This window comes from Chelonia mydas, chromosome 1 (assembly GCF_015237465.2).
Source record: "Chelonia mydas isolate rCheMyd1 chromosome 1, rCheMyd1.pri.v2, whole genome shotgun sequence".
NCBI classification, from domain to species: Eukaryota; Metazoa; Chordata; order Testudines; family Cheloniidae; genus Chelonia; species Chelonia mydas.
Window position 1 is genome coordinate 248,794,377 of NC_057849.1, and position 19,064 is coordinate 248,813,440.

A 19,064-nucleotide genomic window follows, 5' to 3' on the forward strand; every position below is an offset into this window, starting at 1 on the left:
TTTCTATCTAGAAACTTGTGGTTGTGATCTAAATACCTATCACATGAAACTAGAGGAGGAGGGTTGCTGGTGTGTGTATGTGTGTGCTTTCCAATTGTCTTTGTGTTTCAGGCACTGAATGCTATCCAAAGACTTGTTCCTGGATCCTCCCTTTTTAGCCTTTCACAACAAAAACCACGAATAATAAAGTATGCCTTTAATGTTCCCATTGTGCAAAGCTGGTCTTGTACAAAATGTTGGCATAGTACATATAGTCCTGCTCAGGTACCCTGCTCTTATCTTCTGTCTTAGCTTTGCAAATGATGTTTAATGTTAACAGGGAACAAAATGCATGAACACTGAGGGAGGAAAAAGGGGATGTTTACTGAAGGCACATGCACAAACAACAAAAATTGCTGGGCTAACTTTGCAGTTTAATTTTTCATAGAATAGAAACCACTGACAAAGCAAACATGGTATAATGGAAGTAATTAAAGTCTGTACTCATTTTTATTATTGCTATAAAAGAAGGCCACTCGTTAAATAAGGTCTGAGTGTATAGTGTAATGCAGCCTTTTTAGATTTATTTGTGGATCATGCACAATAATGCTGACAGATGGAAAAGATGAGCTTTCTAGAGTCAGTAAAAGTAAACAATAAATGTAGGCATCACCAAACTGGATTGTCATCATGCAATATGAGTTGTATAATGATGTTAGCATTGGCGTCTGCCATGGGGCCATTGCTTTGGAATACTAAAATTAAGCCATTTGATATGTGTTTGATGTCTGAACAAGTCACATCATTTGCCACCATGAACAAATTGCAACTGGGCCTGGCTGGGTAGTTCCAAGTTTTAGCTAAAAATGTGTTCAGATCAATCCAAGGTCACTGTCATTTATCTAAATGGCTCTCCTCTTTTTATCATATGAAATTCGTCCCCGCTCTAGTGTTAAAGTCTTATCTAACATTTCGTGCTGAGAATGTAAAGCAGGGAACCAAATACAGTAGTACAAATAACACTTTATTTACAGTTTCATGGCTTTCAGATTTCCTGTCTCCATAATCACTTCCTACTAATTTCCCTCTGTTTTTGTTTGAAGTGGTAGTCTTTTCAAAGAAAGTGTCCAAAGAAACAAAGCCTTTGTAAGGTTCAGATTAAATCATAGAGGATTTTATACTTTTCTTTATTTCTGTGTTTCCTGGTACCGGTTTTCTGTTAACCAAGTTTATGCTCTTTGTCAAACGAGTTTCTATGTTTCAAACAGGATCATGATAGAAAGACTGCAAAAAGGCAAACAACGGAGGGCCTGATTCTCAACTGGGGTAAGCTGGCACAGCTAAGGACTGGATCACTGAGTTTGCTTTTAGAAGGAAAGCAAAACTGAATGTTTATATGTTGGACATCAACAGACTTTCATACTGTACCGTAATTCTTACATCGCATGCTATAAAACTGAACATTTAAGCAAAATTAAAGTAATACGTTATTTAATATCTGTGCCTTTCAAAAATACAAAGTAACCAAGGGGCTGTGCTTGGAGACTAATGTGTGTGTTTTGGTCGAAAGTTCAGATAAAGGCCTACATTTTCAACAGTGACTAGTGATTTTGGGTGCCCAGATAGAAAGAACTTAGCTTAGCTCTTTATGAAAACCAGTTCCCTTTATACAGGTCTCAAATTAGGCACCCAAAAATGTTGTCTCAAATTAGACACCCCAATCATTAGTCACTGTTGAAAATGTAAGCCACCAATTTAAAAAAAAAACCCATCTATGCAAGAGCAAAATTTAGCCTCTGAGCAGCTTTCATGCTTCCTATTGGCTCTGTTCACACCTGCAAGGCCAAAAGTTATGTGAATCAATTTGAAAATGATTACTGCTATGTTTAAAAAAAAATCGAACTTTCATGGGTGGCCTCCTGCCCACCATCTCTTAACTAGGCCTGGAGCCCACCCCCTTCTACCCCTAATGTTTTCTGGCTTACTTGGGCCTTGCAGGTCATTCATCCCTCCTACTACTGTAGTACAAAACAAGGACTAGCCTATCATCACTCCTAACATGCTCATTCATTCTTGTGGTATCTTGTTGGCCATTAGTGTCCCAGGAAGGAGCTGACTGATTTGTGGTCAGAAACTAGGGTGGTAGGCTTCAATGATGATAACGTAAGTTTAAATCAAAGGTAACACAAGACAACCATGGAACATTAAAAACCCCCCACATTTTGCGGTAGGTGTGGCCTTGTAATAGCCCATTAGGTCATCAAGTGAGTTAGAGCGGCTCTTAGAATTAAAGGTCGTTTTGTGGCCTTCACATCTCTGTGCAGCTTCCCCAATGGTAAAGTGAGTATTATCCAGATTACCTACCTCACATGGATGTTATGAGGCAGAGCTTGTTTTGAGATCCTTGGATGGGATGTGTTATAGATGCATAAAATATTGCATGAAGAATAGTGTGCATATCTGTCACATTTGCTCCCTACTCCCATATCATTCAAAGCATAAACAGAGAGACTGCTTTGGATCTGATTACCCTATATACATAAAGTTCTTCGGCATCAGTTAGTGCATCTGAAGGGACAATTTCTTTCAGAGCCATCAAAACTTGCAGGCAGTTCAAGTATCCATCTCCATCAGTATCCACCTAGAAAAATATCCACAGTGTTAATGGTCAGCATGCTAACCATCCTTTGGGTGGGATTTAAATTTTCTAGAGTTTATTTGCATTTCCCTTCTTAGGGAAGGTCCCTGAAGACTCCTAACTCCCTTTTTCTCTAGCTTTAAAACTTTTCAGCTATAAGATTCTGTGTCATGACCATGGTCTTCCTGTTTGAGGAGTAGGAGGGACACTTTTCAGATCCATCCCAAGCTTCCTTACCTCCCCACCAGGCATCCCTCACTCGGTCACTTTTCAACAGGTAATATGACTTTTAGCATGACAGGAACTTCAAGAGTGCAAATATCATGTGAATGTAAGTAGCCCCTGAAAGCAAATAAGGTAGCCATTGTATTCTAGGACTTGAAGAATGACTGTACGCTCCGATTTTCCGCATTTATCAATGGACAGAACTGAGTATTTAAGTTTCTTGAGGAGATAATGTGTTGTGCACATGTACCTCAGAAATCTAGGCTGATCCTCTCTGGGTTAGTACTAGCCCTAGAACTTGCAGTGAATGTGAGGGTCACAGGGGATTATAGGCTCCTGGGGGGAGTGGGGGAAGAAAGAGAGATAGACAGACAAAGAGATAGCTAAACCAGTTTGGTGAAGCAAGAACTGATCTGAGCTTCAACTTTCTACCGCAAACAAACATTTTTTAAAACTCCAGGAACATTCGTATGAGGGTTCTTCCTTCTCATCCTCTCAACTAAAGCTCCATCTCTCCCAGCTCTCATAGGCTCCCTTCCAACCTGCAACCTCAAACAGTACCCTTGTGCTGCCTTCCAGGTCTTCCTCTCCTTGACTCCCTTCTTCTCTCCCTAGAACCAGAACAGGCTTCCCTGGCCCTCATCAGGTGCACCCCCCCCCCCCCCACGCTCCGCCGCCTTCATAGGACCTTTGAAGATCCTTGCTGTATCTGAAAGCTCTAACAGTGGGCCTACTGAACTGCCAGAATGCTGTTGCAGTGAAATGCAGGACATGCTGGGGATTCTCCTACTAGGTACACTCCAAAGTGCATTGTGCATGACTTAGGAAGCCCCAAAGTGCCCGTCACACCACATTACAAATCCTCAGTGCTTACCAACCTAATAATATGAACTTCAAATCTTTGAGTACTCACAGACATTGAATTGCTCTTCAATGAACATGCAAGTTAGCCAAAGTCCCACTAAAACTCAATTGAAGTTAATAGGATACACTCATATGCTTAAAGTTAAGTAAGTCTATCTATTTTGGAGTTTTATACTGCCTATCTCTGTAGTATCTGAATGTCTTCCACCTAAAATCAACAGCAATAGTGATGGTCTTAGGACCTTTCAGAAGTCTGGCACTTCTTAGGGTCAAAACTCTGCTTGGGGTAGTTTTCTGTTATTTTGTTTTTTAAGAGTTTAATAATTTCATTTGGCAGGGGGGACTGGAAGGGGTAGAAGGGAGAGCCAAGTGTTGTGAATGTCACTCTTATGACAAAGAAGACTGCATGCTTAAGTATTTGCAGGATCTAGGTCTTAATGGCAGGAGAGGTTGCTGGCCTTTTCTGCCACAGAACTAGTGTCTAGAAGTCTCTGAAATCATTTGATGAGGACGTCTGGCAAAAAAAAAAATGCATTTTTGTTTTTTTTTGTGGGAAAAAAAGTGAAAACCTCAAGGGTGAAATACCAAGATATTTCTTGTTTCATGTAATCATCCAAACCTTGATTTCCCTCTCAAGAAATTCAACAGCTGTGCAAATTTTTATCCACAGTTAAATTAGTGCCATAATGTAGCAAGTACACTAAAGAGGGAATGAAGTAATAGCAACCTAAAAATGAAAAAAAGGGACATCCTGAAATTTGAATACGCTACTTCAATCAACTTCATAGCCCAAGTCACTGATTTGTAAGAGTAGCAGCTTAGTAAACCCCTTAAAATATGCCTTTGGTCTAGACAGATGCTTAAGAATGGAGGACTTCTCAGAAATATGGGATTTAAGAGGTCCATGAATGAAGAAGAATGTGCTCCCCGATTCTATAATGCACAAGAACACTGGCAAGGTATGGGATGCATTCAAGCTGTGAAGAGATGCAAACATTTAGTTTGTTTCCTAATGTTTGGCATCTTAGTCCATGATGCAAGACAAAAAAAAATCCCAAATGTCTAATTTGACATGGCCTAACATGACAAGGACTGAAAGAAAACCTTACCCCCCGATTGAGCTGTCACTGCCTGCACAGAAAGTGACTGTTCAGTTGAAAACACTTTGCAACCAAATGCAAACTGAACAGTCTTGAAAAGTAGAATTTTCTTTTGTGCTTCAATTTCAAGAAGAGTGAAAAGAGGCAAGAAGAGAGGCAGAAGGGAGGGAGCCGACCATTTTGCACTATCAGCACTCCCTGCTGTCTGCTCCACAGACCATCGTTGGCAGACAGCCCCAAAGGCAGCAGCTTGTTGGCCTTCCCAGCTGGGTGAACCATACTGTGATTGCAATGACAGATATGCACAGGGGAAACACATTTGGAGGGAGCTGCAGGACCGTGATGGAGTCTCCAAAATGGAGCTTTCCTAAGCCATGGGTCAGAATCTTTAGTTCAAGTTTATCTTAAAGAGTTTGGTAACTTAGAAACTACTATTTATGTGTGTGTACACATTCACACACACACAAACACACTCACACACTCAGATACACACACACCCACACTCACACATTCAGAATAACTAGCATCAGCATATCACAGTACAGCTGTTGAATGCACTGGATATAAATTGTGTTCAGTACTGCACTGTGATTTTATGCATTCCATGGACTAGAGCTGTACAAGACTATCCATTTCAATTAATACACTTTGCTAATTCTCACACTAGAGAATTGAGAATGTCGTGAAATTTCAAGGAATTTTCAAATTCAGCTCAGGGTGAAATTTCTCCTACACAGTTTTACTTGCAAAAATGAAAACAATTTGTACACAAACATAGAACATGTTTTCATGAAGTTTCCCCAATGTGAAATATTCCAGTTTTTGAGCAGAAAACATTTGTAATGGGGAAAATCATGGTTTTCCAACTTCAAACACCTACCTTTCTTTCTGTGGAGAACAGCTTATAACTTGAGATATTAGAAAATATTCAAGCTTTATATGAAAGTAACAGATCTATGATTTGACACCATCTCAATTGGTGATTTGACACATTTTTAACTTTTAGAGCAGAGCTGAACTTTTGACCTTTACATCCTCTTTAGCCTGTAGTTTATACTTTAGCTTCAATACTGGAAATTTATAAGCAGTGGAGCTGTCACATTACATTCACCTGATTCATTGCTTTCAGCACCTGCCTGCATGGTAGCTCCCTTTTTCTGGAAAAAAATTACTTTAATGATTGCCTACCAATGAACTGCATAAACTGTTAACAAAAATAAGTATGGTATCATAGTGAACAGTGTTCCATTACTACCTCGGAAACACTGCATGTTCAGATCTTTACAGCACTGAACAAGTGCACATCAACTACTACTGGTAACGAATTCATCTTTTAGTAAGTGGAACATATGCCATTATAAAGGACATATGTGACACAGTAAAACATAGCCAGGGCTTATGTGGTGCATGGATCTTGTGCTGGCCCCTCTGCTTAGAGGTGAGTTTTATCCTAAATGAGGCAGGTCTTTAAAAGTCCCTGCTTTGTTCACTGTGCAGTACAGTGGCAAACAGCAAATGAAGCCGAAAAGCCCGACCTCCCTGAATGCAATCAAGGAATGCACCGTGAATGAGGCAGGATTCAGTTCGGACCCTACTTACATACTGTGCAGCAAAATGCTCATTTAAAAGCTGGGCTCCACCGGAAAAAGGGGACAACCTGGTCAAAATGAGGTTTTGAAAACCTCATCGAAAATTTGAAAACTATGCACATGGGCTGAAAGCTGCCCCCAAATAAGTTTTTAACTTGTGCAAACAGTCCCCGTACAGCAGGCTGACATGGGTCTCACTGAGGCTGGCAATGCTACAGGGGTCAGAATTTCCCCTACACTGTTTCAAGCTGTGCTGGAATAAGTTTTGGCAACGTATTAGGAACAAAGGCTTTTGTCAGACTCAGACATTGTGATCTCATGGATAGGCAGTGCATCTCAGCGAGCTTAACTGTAAGTGTGGGAGCCAGTATGACAGTGTGCTGGGAGAACGTCACCACTTGTTACCTAGGAGTCAATTCCAAGTACTTGCATTTTGCAACCTACTGGAGGAAGCCGCCTCTTATGGCAAAAATCTAATGGAAAAAGTGTATTGCACAGGAATGTAGGAAAAGGCCAAGCTTGGTATTGCCAACCTTAAATGCTCAAAAATCATGAATCAGGCTCCAAAAGCAGGAGATTGGCCCAAAAAGTATGGTTTAGCTTTTAAAAAAAGATCAGATCCAGGTTTTGGTCTGTTTTCTGATTTTTGAACTCCTCCTGCCTCTGAGAGAGAGAGAGAGAGATTACAGTATAGCCAACTCATACATTTATCATGAGTAATGCAATTTTGGCTTCTGCTGCAGGAGCACTCACTAGAGTAGTGGTTCTCAATCAGGGGTACAAGCACCCCTGGGGGTATGCAGAGGTCTTCCAGGGGGTACAGCAACTCATCTAGATATTTGCCTAGTTTTACAACAGGCTACATAAAAAGCACTAGTGAAGTCAGTACAAACTAAAATTTCATATACTGCTCTATATACACTATACACCAAAATGTAAGTACAATATTTATATTTCAATTGATTTATTTTATAGTTATATAGTAAAAATGAGAAAGTCAGCAATTTGTCAGTAATAGTGTGCTGTGAGTCTTTTTATATCTGATTTTGTAAGCAAGTGGTTATTAAGTGAGGTGAAACTTGGGGTACACACGACAAATCAGACTCCTGAAAGGGGTACAGTAGTCTGGAAAGGTTGAGAGCCACTGCACTAGAGGATCCACCGGAGACCTGGGCTCTATTGTGCTAGGCACTATCCAAAAACTCTTTACTCCAAAGAACTTGCAATCTAGTGCACTTAACAGTGGTGGTTTATGTTGAGGGACTTGGAACTGGAGCGTACCAAGCATCCATTATTTAGGAACAATTTTTAAACCCTGATGAGCTACTCTGGAGTCAAACTGGTGACCTACAGATGAAAGGCTCTGTAGCACATTACGAACACCCTGAGTTAGTCCCCTGCTAAGAGCTAACATTGCATCTTTAAGAATGAGTCTTGCTTTCTGGAAAGATAAGTTTATTAAGTCTAATTCTGATGTTTTTGGAGCAGGATCTTCCAGTCTCTGCATACAGGCAAAACCTTCTTCACATTGCTCTCAGTCTCTCAAGCATACTACAACACAGGCTCCCACCCTGTTCTTAAGGGGACAGTACTCATTAACCAAAATAAAAACACGAAAAATACAAAATGAATATTAACAAGGCATTCAAATTCAATTAACTACGAAGTTTTGCAACAAAAAATCATTCCAACAATTACAATTATTTCAGAGCTCTTACTCTAATTTTATACATGTATATTTTCACCCCCAGAAGGGTAAAAAAAAGGGAGAGAAAGAGGGGAAAGGAGGGAGAAAAGGAAAGGGAAGGAGAGAAGAGGAGGAAGGGGGAGCCCTGGTGCCACACCTCCTTACAGATTGGCAGCAATGGATGCAGCTGGGGAAAGTGGGGGGCCCTTGTGTTCACTTTCCCTCCCAACTGGTACCACCAGAGGCAGATGAGGGAAAAATCTAGTGGAAGACAGATCCTCCAGGCAGCAGGCACACATCTGTGTGCAGTACAGCAAGGGCATGGCAATTCATGCACATCATTCGGGGGGAACCTGACTGGACTTCTTTTTAATTGATACCTGTTTAGTTCATTTACCCTCTTGTAACTTTCCCTTTAACCATACTGTTTATTTCTTGTCTTCCTGCTTCCTTAGGGGCATGAATGCGTTTCTGACTCTATCATGGTAGCCTTCATGCTGAGTCTAAGGATTTAAATTTCTCCATTTGCCTTTTTGATAAGCTTCCTCCTTCTTTTAAATCCCCTTTTCTAATGTTTAGTGCCACGGTGCTAGTGTTTGGTATGATCCCCCTACCCTTCTCTGAGAATGTTGAACATAATTACATTTTGCACACTATTCTTTAGTGGCTCATTTATACTTAATCTACATCTTATGCTGTTCCCTTACATGGTGAGCTAGAGAGTTTCTGTGTCCATATTTAAAATCCTCCTTCCACTACGCCTTCAGCCAAACTTTTCAATAGTTTGAGCACAACTTTGTATTTTGAAGTTTTTTTGGCAAAGACACGTAAAATTGCTCATCATCTTTTTTTGCATTTGACTATGGGTTATTTCTGTCAAGGTTTTTCTTATGGTGGGCTGGAATGGTACAGAGAAGGACCTGTTTTCGCTATCCACAGTGTGGGATTTATCTTAAGGTGGTGTGTTGGTAGCTGAAAATATATATTAAATACCCAGAATCAAAGGTGCTGGGTGCATAAAACAGTAAAATAAATACAGGACTTTGGCTCATTTATTCTGACAACTGATTTCACAGACCTGAAACATTCAGGATTCACTGCTTGCCCTTATTTTGTGTGTCACTGATTTGGCTAGGATCTAAACACAGAGCTTCACAGTTATTGAACCACTGTCCCAGACTCAGCCAAGGATTGGAACACAAAGCAGGACTGAACAAACCAGCAGGCAGACTACAAAGGAAAAGCAATTGTTCTGCTTTAGCAGCAGCACTGTTTCTGCTATGCTTAGCATCAGAACAAGTTAATTTGGGAGCACAATCTTCTTAAAGGAAATGTTGCTCAGCACAGCATCCTAAGAGTTCATGTGGTGAGATGCCCTTTTCACTAAGTACAAATTGGGAATTCTACTTGAAATTTATTTTTATGCTATTAAAATCTGTATTTCCAAATCTCTTGCTGGCATCTTGCTGAAAACTGACATGTCTGACTGTTATAATTGGTTCAATCACATCTTGGGTTAATATTAGCTTAATAAGCAGAGGAAGAATTTTACTGTTGGAAGATGAAATTTCCCTTGAAGTATCAAACTCTTTTCCTTCCAGTGTCCTGGGTAAAAGATGCTACTCTCAACTGCCACTTCACACAGGTAAAAATATATAATTGTTAATAAAAGTATTGCTTAAAAACAAAGGGTCAGATTCTCAACTGGTGTAGGATGGCAAAGCTCTGTTGAAGTCAATAGAGCTACACAGATATATACTGCCTGAAGATCTGGCCAAACATTTATAAATGGCATATTGAAATATGATAATAACTAAGCAGGAAGACTTTCAGAACTGATAGGGCTGCAGCTTTGTTGAGGCCACTTTGAATCACAGCAGCAGTGCAAAGCAGCCCTAAAATTGGATTAACTGGCCATGGGAGGATCACCTCAATGTAGGGGTCTCCTCCCATGACACAGAGCCAACATAATGGTTCATATGCCCCAACCCTCCCTGCAGCCAATGTAAGGGACAAGAGTACAAGAAAACAGGTATGGCCAGGGCTTCCCTGTGACTCAACAATCCTCAGTTACCTTAACAGCTCTTTGGGACAATTGGTAGTCCACACAAACTAGATCAACCTTTACGCTGCTCTAACTTATGCCAGGGGACCACCCTGGGGCATAGCTGGTCTAGGATAAAGGTTCCACAAAGGTGGCTTAAAGCCACCTTTACATGCAGTGCTGACTTTCACTGTGCACTTCTCAGCTGCATGGGCCTTAGCTTCTCTCTTCATGGTGAGTAATTCCTGAGCTGGATGAAACGGTATTTTGACGTCACATTTTTTTTGTGAATGCTTGCAAAATTTCACAAAAAAACAGAACAAACACAAACACAAACAAACAAACATGAGCTGCTCCCCCAGGGCTCGGCTCACTCTCTCACCTGCCCACACAGCAGCAATCAAGGTGAACTTCTCAAGAGAACACGTGTGGGGGAGCTTTTATGCCTCTTTACTCCCCTGTGTAGCTGCAGAGGGCTAGCTACAATCTTGCCCTCAGTCCTTATTCACTGACGTAGTGGGCCGAGTAAAAGTTGAATAAAGACTCAGAATTTGGCCCTTAGAATATTTGAGGGGAGAGAGGGAATTGTGCAGTACATTGAAGGCGACCGTTCAGCATTCTCAGTTCCAGAGGGGACTGAAAGGGACAGGATTACAACAGGGACAGTAATGCCGAGCCCCTTATGTTAAACACTGAACACAAGAACAAACTCAGAGCCAGATTCTACCACGCTGACTCAAGTTGTACAGTTCCTTAACTCCACCAGTAGTCTTATTTTCTTCAACAAGGATACTCGCAGAAAAAGGAACAACTCCGCATGCAAATGGGTTTCACTATCAGGGCCTAAATGAATGACTATCCAGCATAGTGGTCTCTTTACCCGCATCTACCTAGATCTACTTAAAATATTAAGGCAAAACCCTGCCGTGAAGATCAAAGGATTTTCACCCTTAGTGAGAAAGGTAAAAGCAATATCACAGGCTCTAATACTTGGATTCTGCTTCTATTACACTCTCTTATTTCGTATAAAGGTAGCTACCCGACCTTGACCTCAGACTAACACTGAAGTCTATAAGGGAAGATGGCTAAAGAAGTAAAGCAGAGGGCCTCATCCTCCCTGACTGAACTAACCTCATTATCCCTCGCTTGATTCTTGCTTGCATATTTATACCTGACTCTGGAAATTTCCACTACATGCATCCGACGAAGTGGGTATTCACCCATGAAAGCTTATGCTCCAATACGTCTGTTAGTCTGTAAGGTGCCACAGGACTCTGCCGCTAAAGCAGACATAGTCATTAAGCTCAGGCAATAAAACAAATGTGATATTTTGAAGAATGTATTTCATTGCTCTGTTTATATAGATACTTTGAATTTACAACCGTTCACTAGGCATTCAGCATATGCTAAACGGACAGTGAAGTGAGTGAGTGAGAGGACAGAAAGAAATATGAGGTCTCAGAATATATTAAAGTCATGAATGAAGATGGTAAAGGTGTATATGTCTGCATTCAAATGATGTATCATCAGACAATGGTGAAAAGCACAATGAAGTTATACAATTTTAAAATGAAAATATCAACCGGGAGACAAAACACAATCATTTTATTTTAGTCCTAGCTCTCTGAGTAGAGCGGTAAAAGGGTTATCGTGCCCTGTCATATCAAACGCAGTGGAATAACCATAAGAGCCATCATTCTCCAATCACAAATGAATTTAAATAGGGAGAGGCATGCAAAAAAAAAAAAAAAAAGGAGTTGTTAAAGCATAAAACTACTGTATGTCTCCTGATAGCTGGACTCAAGAAGCCTGGTTAAATACTGACTTTCTTTCACAGTCAATCAGATAATAAGACCCCTTTAGAAGCACAGAATAGTTAAATTCATCACCATAATTTAATTGTGGAAGGTTATTAAAGAGCACTTCGACTCCCCTCCTGCTTCGGCGCTGCTTTTGTGTATTAAACTCAGACTAATCAAATTGCAGATTCCAAGAGTACTGTATTAGTCATCCCCATCCCTTTTAATTTGTTTAATGGCCTCCCTTCTTTGTGTGTGTGTGTGTGCGTGTGTGTATGTGTGTTCGTTCTGACTGGCTGTGCAGCACTAAGGCTCACGACATGTAAATAAAGAACGGACAGGGGAACAGTTCGCCGAAGAGAATAAAGCGTGCCTCCATTCTAAAGTTACATTTGATGTCAGAGTAATTCATGGGACGTGTACTGCAAGCAATGCTGCTTATTATTTCTGCTTAACTGTCTACTGACACAGGAGGAGAGGGGAGAGGGGTATTAAAAAAAAAAGGAAGAAAGAAAAGAAAAGAAGTCTGAATTTACACTTACCGCTTCAAAAGACCTTTTGTACTTAGCCAACTTCTCCTGGCTGAAGATGCAGTATTTTGCCAAAAAGTCGACTGAAAAAGAAGACAAAAAAAAAAAAAAGATAAAATAGGACCATAAAAGAACTCTTTCCCCCTCTTTTTTTCTTTTAGCTTTTTTTAAAAAAATTAACATAAAGAACACTGTTTTTTAAAGGCACAATAATGCTGACCTCCTATAAAACCACAGAACCATCTTCCTGGTAGAAATTTCAATTTCAGATACACTTTTTAATTTTTTTTTTTTGGAAAAGTCTTTTCACCTGGCCCAGGGCACAAAGTCAGAGTCAGCTCTGAATAGGACATGTTTAACATGTATAACACATAGGAGCTCCATCCTGGGGAAGCTGCAGTCTGGGAGCGTGTCGAGGTTTTGTTGTTGTTTGTTTTTAACTGGCCCAGAAAGACTGTTTTCAGACTTTAGTTAGATGGATAGGGTCCATCACTTTTCTCAAAATCTAACAAATACCAACACGCCCTTTTGTTTAATTTTATTGTCCAGGAAAGAAAAAGAAATAGGACAAAGATATCAACACTCCCTCTTTTATGTCTAGGACAGAAATGGATATATCTCATGCTATTGTCCATCTGGCTGAAATCAGGAAGGAAATATTACACTATGGCCAAATCTATCCTCACTTGGAATTTTTCCTCTGCTTGATTTTGTTGTTGCCTGTGTCCTGACCTATCATTTCTGGAAGGCGAGAAGGGGGAGGTATTGGATTGTATGAAGGTGGCCTCATTTCCTCACACGAACAGAAGCAGGAGACACTGCTCAAAGTAGGATGAGAAAATTTGAAGGGAAATTTTTTCTGTTATGCTAAAAGTGCAGATCTGATGTCTGAAGTTGTGGAACCAATGAGTCCCATATAAAGAGTAAGTAACTACCGCAGTCAGATTCCTCAAATCAGTTATTTTTTCTTTTCTTCCCTCCTCAAGTCTCTAGATCAGTGGTTCTCAACCTATTAATCATTTTGGGCCACATATGCGGCCCACAATGTGTTACCTGAGCCGCAGATTGAGAACCACAGCACCTCCCACACCCCGCTATACCCAGTGCCCCCAGCCCAGAGACCTCTCCACAGAGTGGGGCCAGGAGCGGAGCCCTGATGGTGGGGCTGGGCAGCAGGGACCCCATACCCTGTTGTGGGGGGCCAAGTGGCAGCTCCAACCCGACCCTGCTGCCAACCCCGACCCCTGCTCTGTAGGGACAGGCAGAAGCGCTAACCCCAGACCCTGCTGTGTGGGGGCTAGGCGGCAGCCAGATCCCGAAGCTGGACCCCGTTGTGCAGGGCCAGGCGGCAGCCCTGACCCCTGTTGTGCAGGGCTGGTCAGCAGCCCCAACCCTGGACCCTGCTGCAGGGGGACAGATGGCAGCCCCAACCCCAGACCTGCCACGTGGCAGCCCCAGCCCTGGACCCTGCCGCCCTTTAGCACAAGCTGGGCCACATGCAGCCCGCGGGTTGAGAACCACTGCTCTAGATCATTGTTTCCATAACTGTATAATAGTTTTGTTCTTCAAATGAAGCAGTTAGATACTATTTTTAGTTCAAGAAAAGTGCTGTCAACTGAGGTCCTGCAGAGAAAAAGGGCTGGATCTCGGCTCCTGTGATTTCTTTTTCATTTAGAGTGACCACAGGCAAGCAGAGCTATTTAGCTTGTGAAAGGGGCCAGGGAACCCAAGAAGAACTAAGTGATGCACTGGCTGTTAAAGAAACAACCCTGAAACGTTACTATTTGCATGTAAGTGTCATTGCTCATTGGGGCTGTGTCCCAGATGGAACTACAGGAAAAACAAGAGTGTCTCAGTGTCATAGTCACTCATTCTCCACACTCCAGATGAATCAAATCTCCATAAGAGAAGCAAAAGTCTCACTGATTTCTACAACAAAACAACAAAGGAGATTTCTGTGAAAATAAAGATATAATCATAATTTGACAGTTGCTGTTAAATCCACTGTTGTGGCACGTGTATCTGCATCCTAAAGAAAACTACATTACCTAAAGACACAATGAGAAAACTATGTTTTGAAAACATGTAGTGTTTGCTTGTTAGGTATCTATACTGTAGGCCGCTGCTTTGTATCTAAGAAAGAGTCCTGTCAGAGAGAATCAACTTTTCTAGTGACATACTCCGCTTCTAAAAAAGAAGTGCATCACCACAAAAAATTAGCATTTCTCCAAGATCTAACTACCTATACTTTCAGGGTGGAATTTTCATACGTGCTCAGCGTTGGCCTAGCTCTGTCCATAATGTCAATCTGAGGGCTTTACAACATCCCACCCTCTGTTAAATAGAATTTGTAGGACTATCTGTATTGGCGCCACCTGGTGATTCCTAAAAATATAACACCACCCTTTTAATACAAGAAATGTTATCAAGTTTACTGTTAGAGTCTTGAAATTTTCTCTCACCAAGTATTTCAGAATACTGCTGTTTAACTTCAAGCCACATTATTCAAATATTAACTTCATAACAAATGTTTCTAAATTCACTCTCCAGAGTATAATACATCACTGACTGAAGCAGGTTTTAGGAGAATTTACTTAATTAGATTCAAAGTTTTTAAGACTGGAAAAGTCTGTCAGTCCACATAGGCTGACCTCGTGCACAGTAAAGGCCATAGAATTTAATAAAGTTACTCCTATATTGAGCCCAATAATTTGCGTTTGGCTAAAGCATATTTTCTAGAGAGGCATCCAATCTCGGTCTGAAGACTTCAAGAGATGGAGAATCCAACACTTACCTTAGTAGTTTGTTCCAATAGTTAATCACCCTCCTTGTTAAAAATGTGTGCCTTATTTGTAATTGGAATTTTTCTGGCTTTAGCTTCCACTCATTGGTTCTTGTTATGTCTTTCTTTGCTAGATTAAAGAGTCTTTTAGAACCCACCATTTTCTCCCTGAGAGGTACTTATAGACTGTAATCAAGTCACCTCTCAATTATATTTTTTTTATAAACTAAGTAGATTGAGCTCTAAGTCTCTCACCATAAGGCATTTCCTTCATCCCTAGAATAATTTTTGTGGCTCATTTCTACGCCCTCTTAAATTTTTCAACACTCTTAAAATGTGGACAACAGACCTGGACCTAATATTCCAATATTGGTCTCAACAATGCTGTATCCAGAGGTAAAATCTCCTCCCTACTCCCACTCACTAGTCCCCTCTTTATGCATTCAGTGAACTATGGCTCCTACATGCTTTTCAGAGTCACTGCTTTCCAGGATAGTTCACCCCATTACATAGGTAGGGCCTGCATTCTTTGTTCCTACATATATGACCTTGCTTTTGACTGTATAAAATACATTTCATTCAAATGGGACCAAGTGATCCAAATCGCTCTGTATGGCTATCCTATCCTCATAGTTATCAATCTTTGTGTCATTCACAAATTTTATCAGCAGAGATTTTATATTAACTTCCAGATCATTGCTAAAAATATTGAACAACATTGGGGCAAGTTTTTGTAAACAGTTGCCTTAGACAAATCCTCAACATCAAATGGCCAGAAAAAATGATAAATGAAGCACTTTAGAGGAGGATGAAACAGAAACTCATAGGACAGGATATGATGGGATGAAAATAGAGATGGCAAGAGATGGCAGATAGAGAATAGAACCGAACAACATAACAAGAAGGTGTTGGACTGGAATCCCCAGGGTAAGAAGTGACTGGACAATTTGGAAACACAACAGAAGCAAAACTGAAAGCTATTCAAATGACATGGGAAGATGCTAAAGCGGTAGCAAGACACGGTTTTTTTTGGCTCACTTTTTTTCCCACCATTTTTGCTCATTTCACCAAGGCCTTGTTTCCCCATAACTCCTTCCCTGACAGTATTGTTGCTCCTCACTTTAGCATTCATCTCTGCAGTTACTAGGAGGACATCCCTTTTTCGGACCTTGTCTACTATGCTACATAACTGATTGTAGAAGTTTTCTTTTCCTCTTGGCTAGCTTGATTTGCTAGATCATAGCATCGAATAATGTACACCTGCTGGAAATGTAATGTAAATAATGCTATTATAATTCTTTCTGAAATTGGTGCCCATTCTATCAGGCTTTTAGCAGCTCTTCTTGCTAATATCAGACCCATGCCTCTCTCTATACATCACTGGCATTTGGTAGCCCAAAATATAGTAGGATGTGCCCATCTGACAATTATTTGTCCTGATGTTACCCATTTCACTTCATTTAGGCCTAGTTTATCTACTTTATATTTGTCCATACTTGAGCTGTGTCCATTAGCTACTTCTTAATCCCTTTAGCATCCGCTTTATATTGTATAGTGCTAATTTTTAATCAGAATGCAGTATAGAATCAAGTCAAACACCTTACAGCAGTCTAAGTATTCCCACTAAATATTCCATCTACTTAGTTACCTTTATCAACAAAATTTGTAATCTCATAAAAAATGAAACCATGTTTATTCAACAAGACCTATTTTCTATAAAGCCATGTTGACAGGCATCAATTTTATTCCTATCCTTTAATTCTTTATTGATTGAATTCCATAATAGCTTTTCCATTATTTTGCCCAGGACTGACGTCAGCCTAACCTGCCTCTAAGTACCCAGGTCATCCTGATTGTCCTTTTCAATAGTGGCAGGAAGTTAGTGCTCTTCCACTCTCATGGAATTGCCCTGGCATTTTGAGATTTATTAAAAATTAATGTTAGTGTATCAGATCTCCTCATCCAACTCTTTTATGGCTCTTATATGTAAGTTATCCAGACCTGATGATTTAAAAATGTTTATCCCAAGGAAAGGTTATCTAACAACCTCCTTGGTTACTAATGGATTGGAAAGTAGTTTGTTATCCTCACATGATATGAGGACACCCATCCTGTTTCTTTCCAAACACAGAACAGAAATATTTATGGAATACTTCTGCCTTTTCTGCATCCATATCAACAATTTTACCATCTCCATCTAGTAATAGGCCTATACCATTGGTCAGATTTCTTTTGTCCCTGATACATTTAAAAAACTACTTCATATTGTCTTTAGCCCTACTAGACATGGATTTTTCCTTCATATATTTAGCTTCCCTTATCAATTTTTTATGCTTCAAAACTTCTAATTTTATTGACTGCTATCTATTTCCCATTTTTACAAATGATATGTAGAATTTTTATTGCTGCTTTCATTTCCACACTGAACCAGGCTTTTACCAAACTAATTCAAAAAAACCAATTTATAAAGTAAACAGTACTGATTCTGCTGCTGTCTATTTTAAGTACTTATATGGCCCCATTGCTGTAATAATTAGGTGCCTCACTATCTTTAATGTATTTACTCTTACAGAACCCTTGTGAGTGTAGAGAGGTACTATTACCCCACTTTACAGATGGGGATCTGAGAAACAAAGCAATTAAGGGTGAAATCCTGGCCCCAATAAAGTCATGGGAAGTTTTGCCATGGACTTCAGTGAGGTCAAGGGTTCATCTTAAACTGAAGCTTAATCTCAGACTTGCCCAAGGCGATGCAGGACTTCTATAACACAGGAGGGAATTGAACCTGTATCTCCTGATTCCCAAGATAGCACCCTAACCACTGAACCATGAATTTTCTCTAATCTAGCCTGCCTGTATTCTCTTTCTCAATCTCTGTAACTGGCTCCTGTCTCTATGTACGAGTCTGAGAGAGCCAAAAGGAAGTGTAACAACTTCAAACTTCCTATCAAAGCTTAATCCTTTATAGCAGCTAGGTAGATTTGTACTATGGACCCGTCAGATAACATAAGGCTGGATTGTGGCTGGATAGTCACCCAAGGGCGTAAAGAGGCCTCCCCGTATCTCTACTGCAGGTGCAGAGACAGTAAGTAGGAGCTGTGCACCTGGTACTTCCCCCTCTTTGTGTAGGTGGGCAGAGAGTGGGCGGTGAGAGGTGGAGTCCATAATATTATCTTGTTGCTTGGGATTGGAAATGAGGAGGCAAATCATCAGCCAGCAGCAGTCATAACAAAGAAGAAGGGTTGAGAATTAATATTAATAAGAATTAATAATATTAGTAACTAGTTGGTGAGAGGATCCACACGTACCTGCAATGGGGTTGCCAGAAAAGCCCATAGTTTACCAAAAGTAGAGCCATTAGCCCCAAAGTTTCCAGTATAAGTTTGGTTGTGCTCTAGCCACCAAATAGTGAAACCATTTTTTTAAACATTATATGTTTAGATCCAAAGGATACAAAATGAGTTTGGGCTATAAATGTGAGGCCAGATGTAGATGGGCTAGGCTCCACTGAAGTCAATGGAGCTGCACCCAGGTACGCTAACTGAGGATCTGGCCCATGAACTTTTAGGCATTTGTTAAAATCAAAGTGAACCTGAATAAGGTTCAATTTACAAGGAACTTAAACAATTGACAGTATGGCAAGCCATCCATTCTGGGTAAGAGAGAAATACAGTCATAGAGCACGAACTCCAGAATGTTTAGATAATGGCTATAAGAGAAGATGATACTGATTTAGAGGAAGCTGAACACAGCTGCATGATTGGAGGCCAGATTAGATTCTGTTGGAATCACACTGCAGAACAAAACTGGAAAAAGAGATCTCTCGG

General features: G+C 40.5%; 1 protein-coding gene across 1 annotated transcript in view; it reads right to left on the minus strand.

The window, feature by feature from the left end:
• The window catches only part of LOC119565262, a 122,200-nt gene that overhangs the window by 39,326 nt on the left and 63,810 nt on the right, over nucleotides 1-19,064 (minus strand). Inside the window, exons 8-9 of the mRNA XM_043541908.1 lie at nucleotides 12,468-12,538; nucleotides 2,510-2,620 (exon numbers count right to left, since the gene is read on the minus strand). Of these exons, the coding sequence (XP_043397843.1) occupies nucleotides 2,510-2,620; nucleotides 12,468-12,538 (182 nt within the window). The remainder of the gene's footprint in view (nucleotides 1-2,509; nucleotides 2,621-12,467; nucleotides 12,539-19,064) is intronic.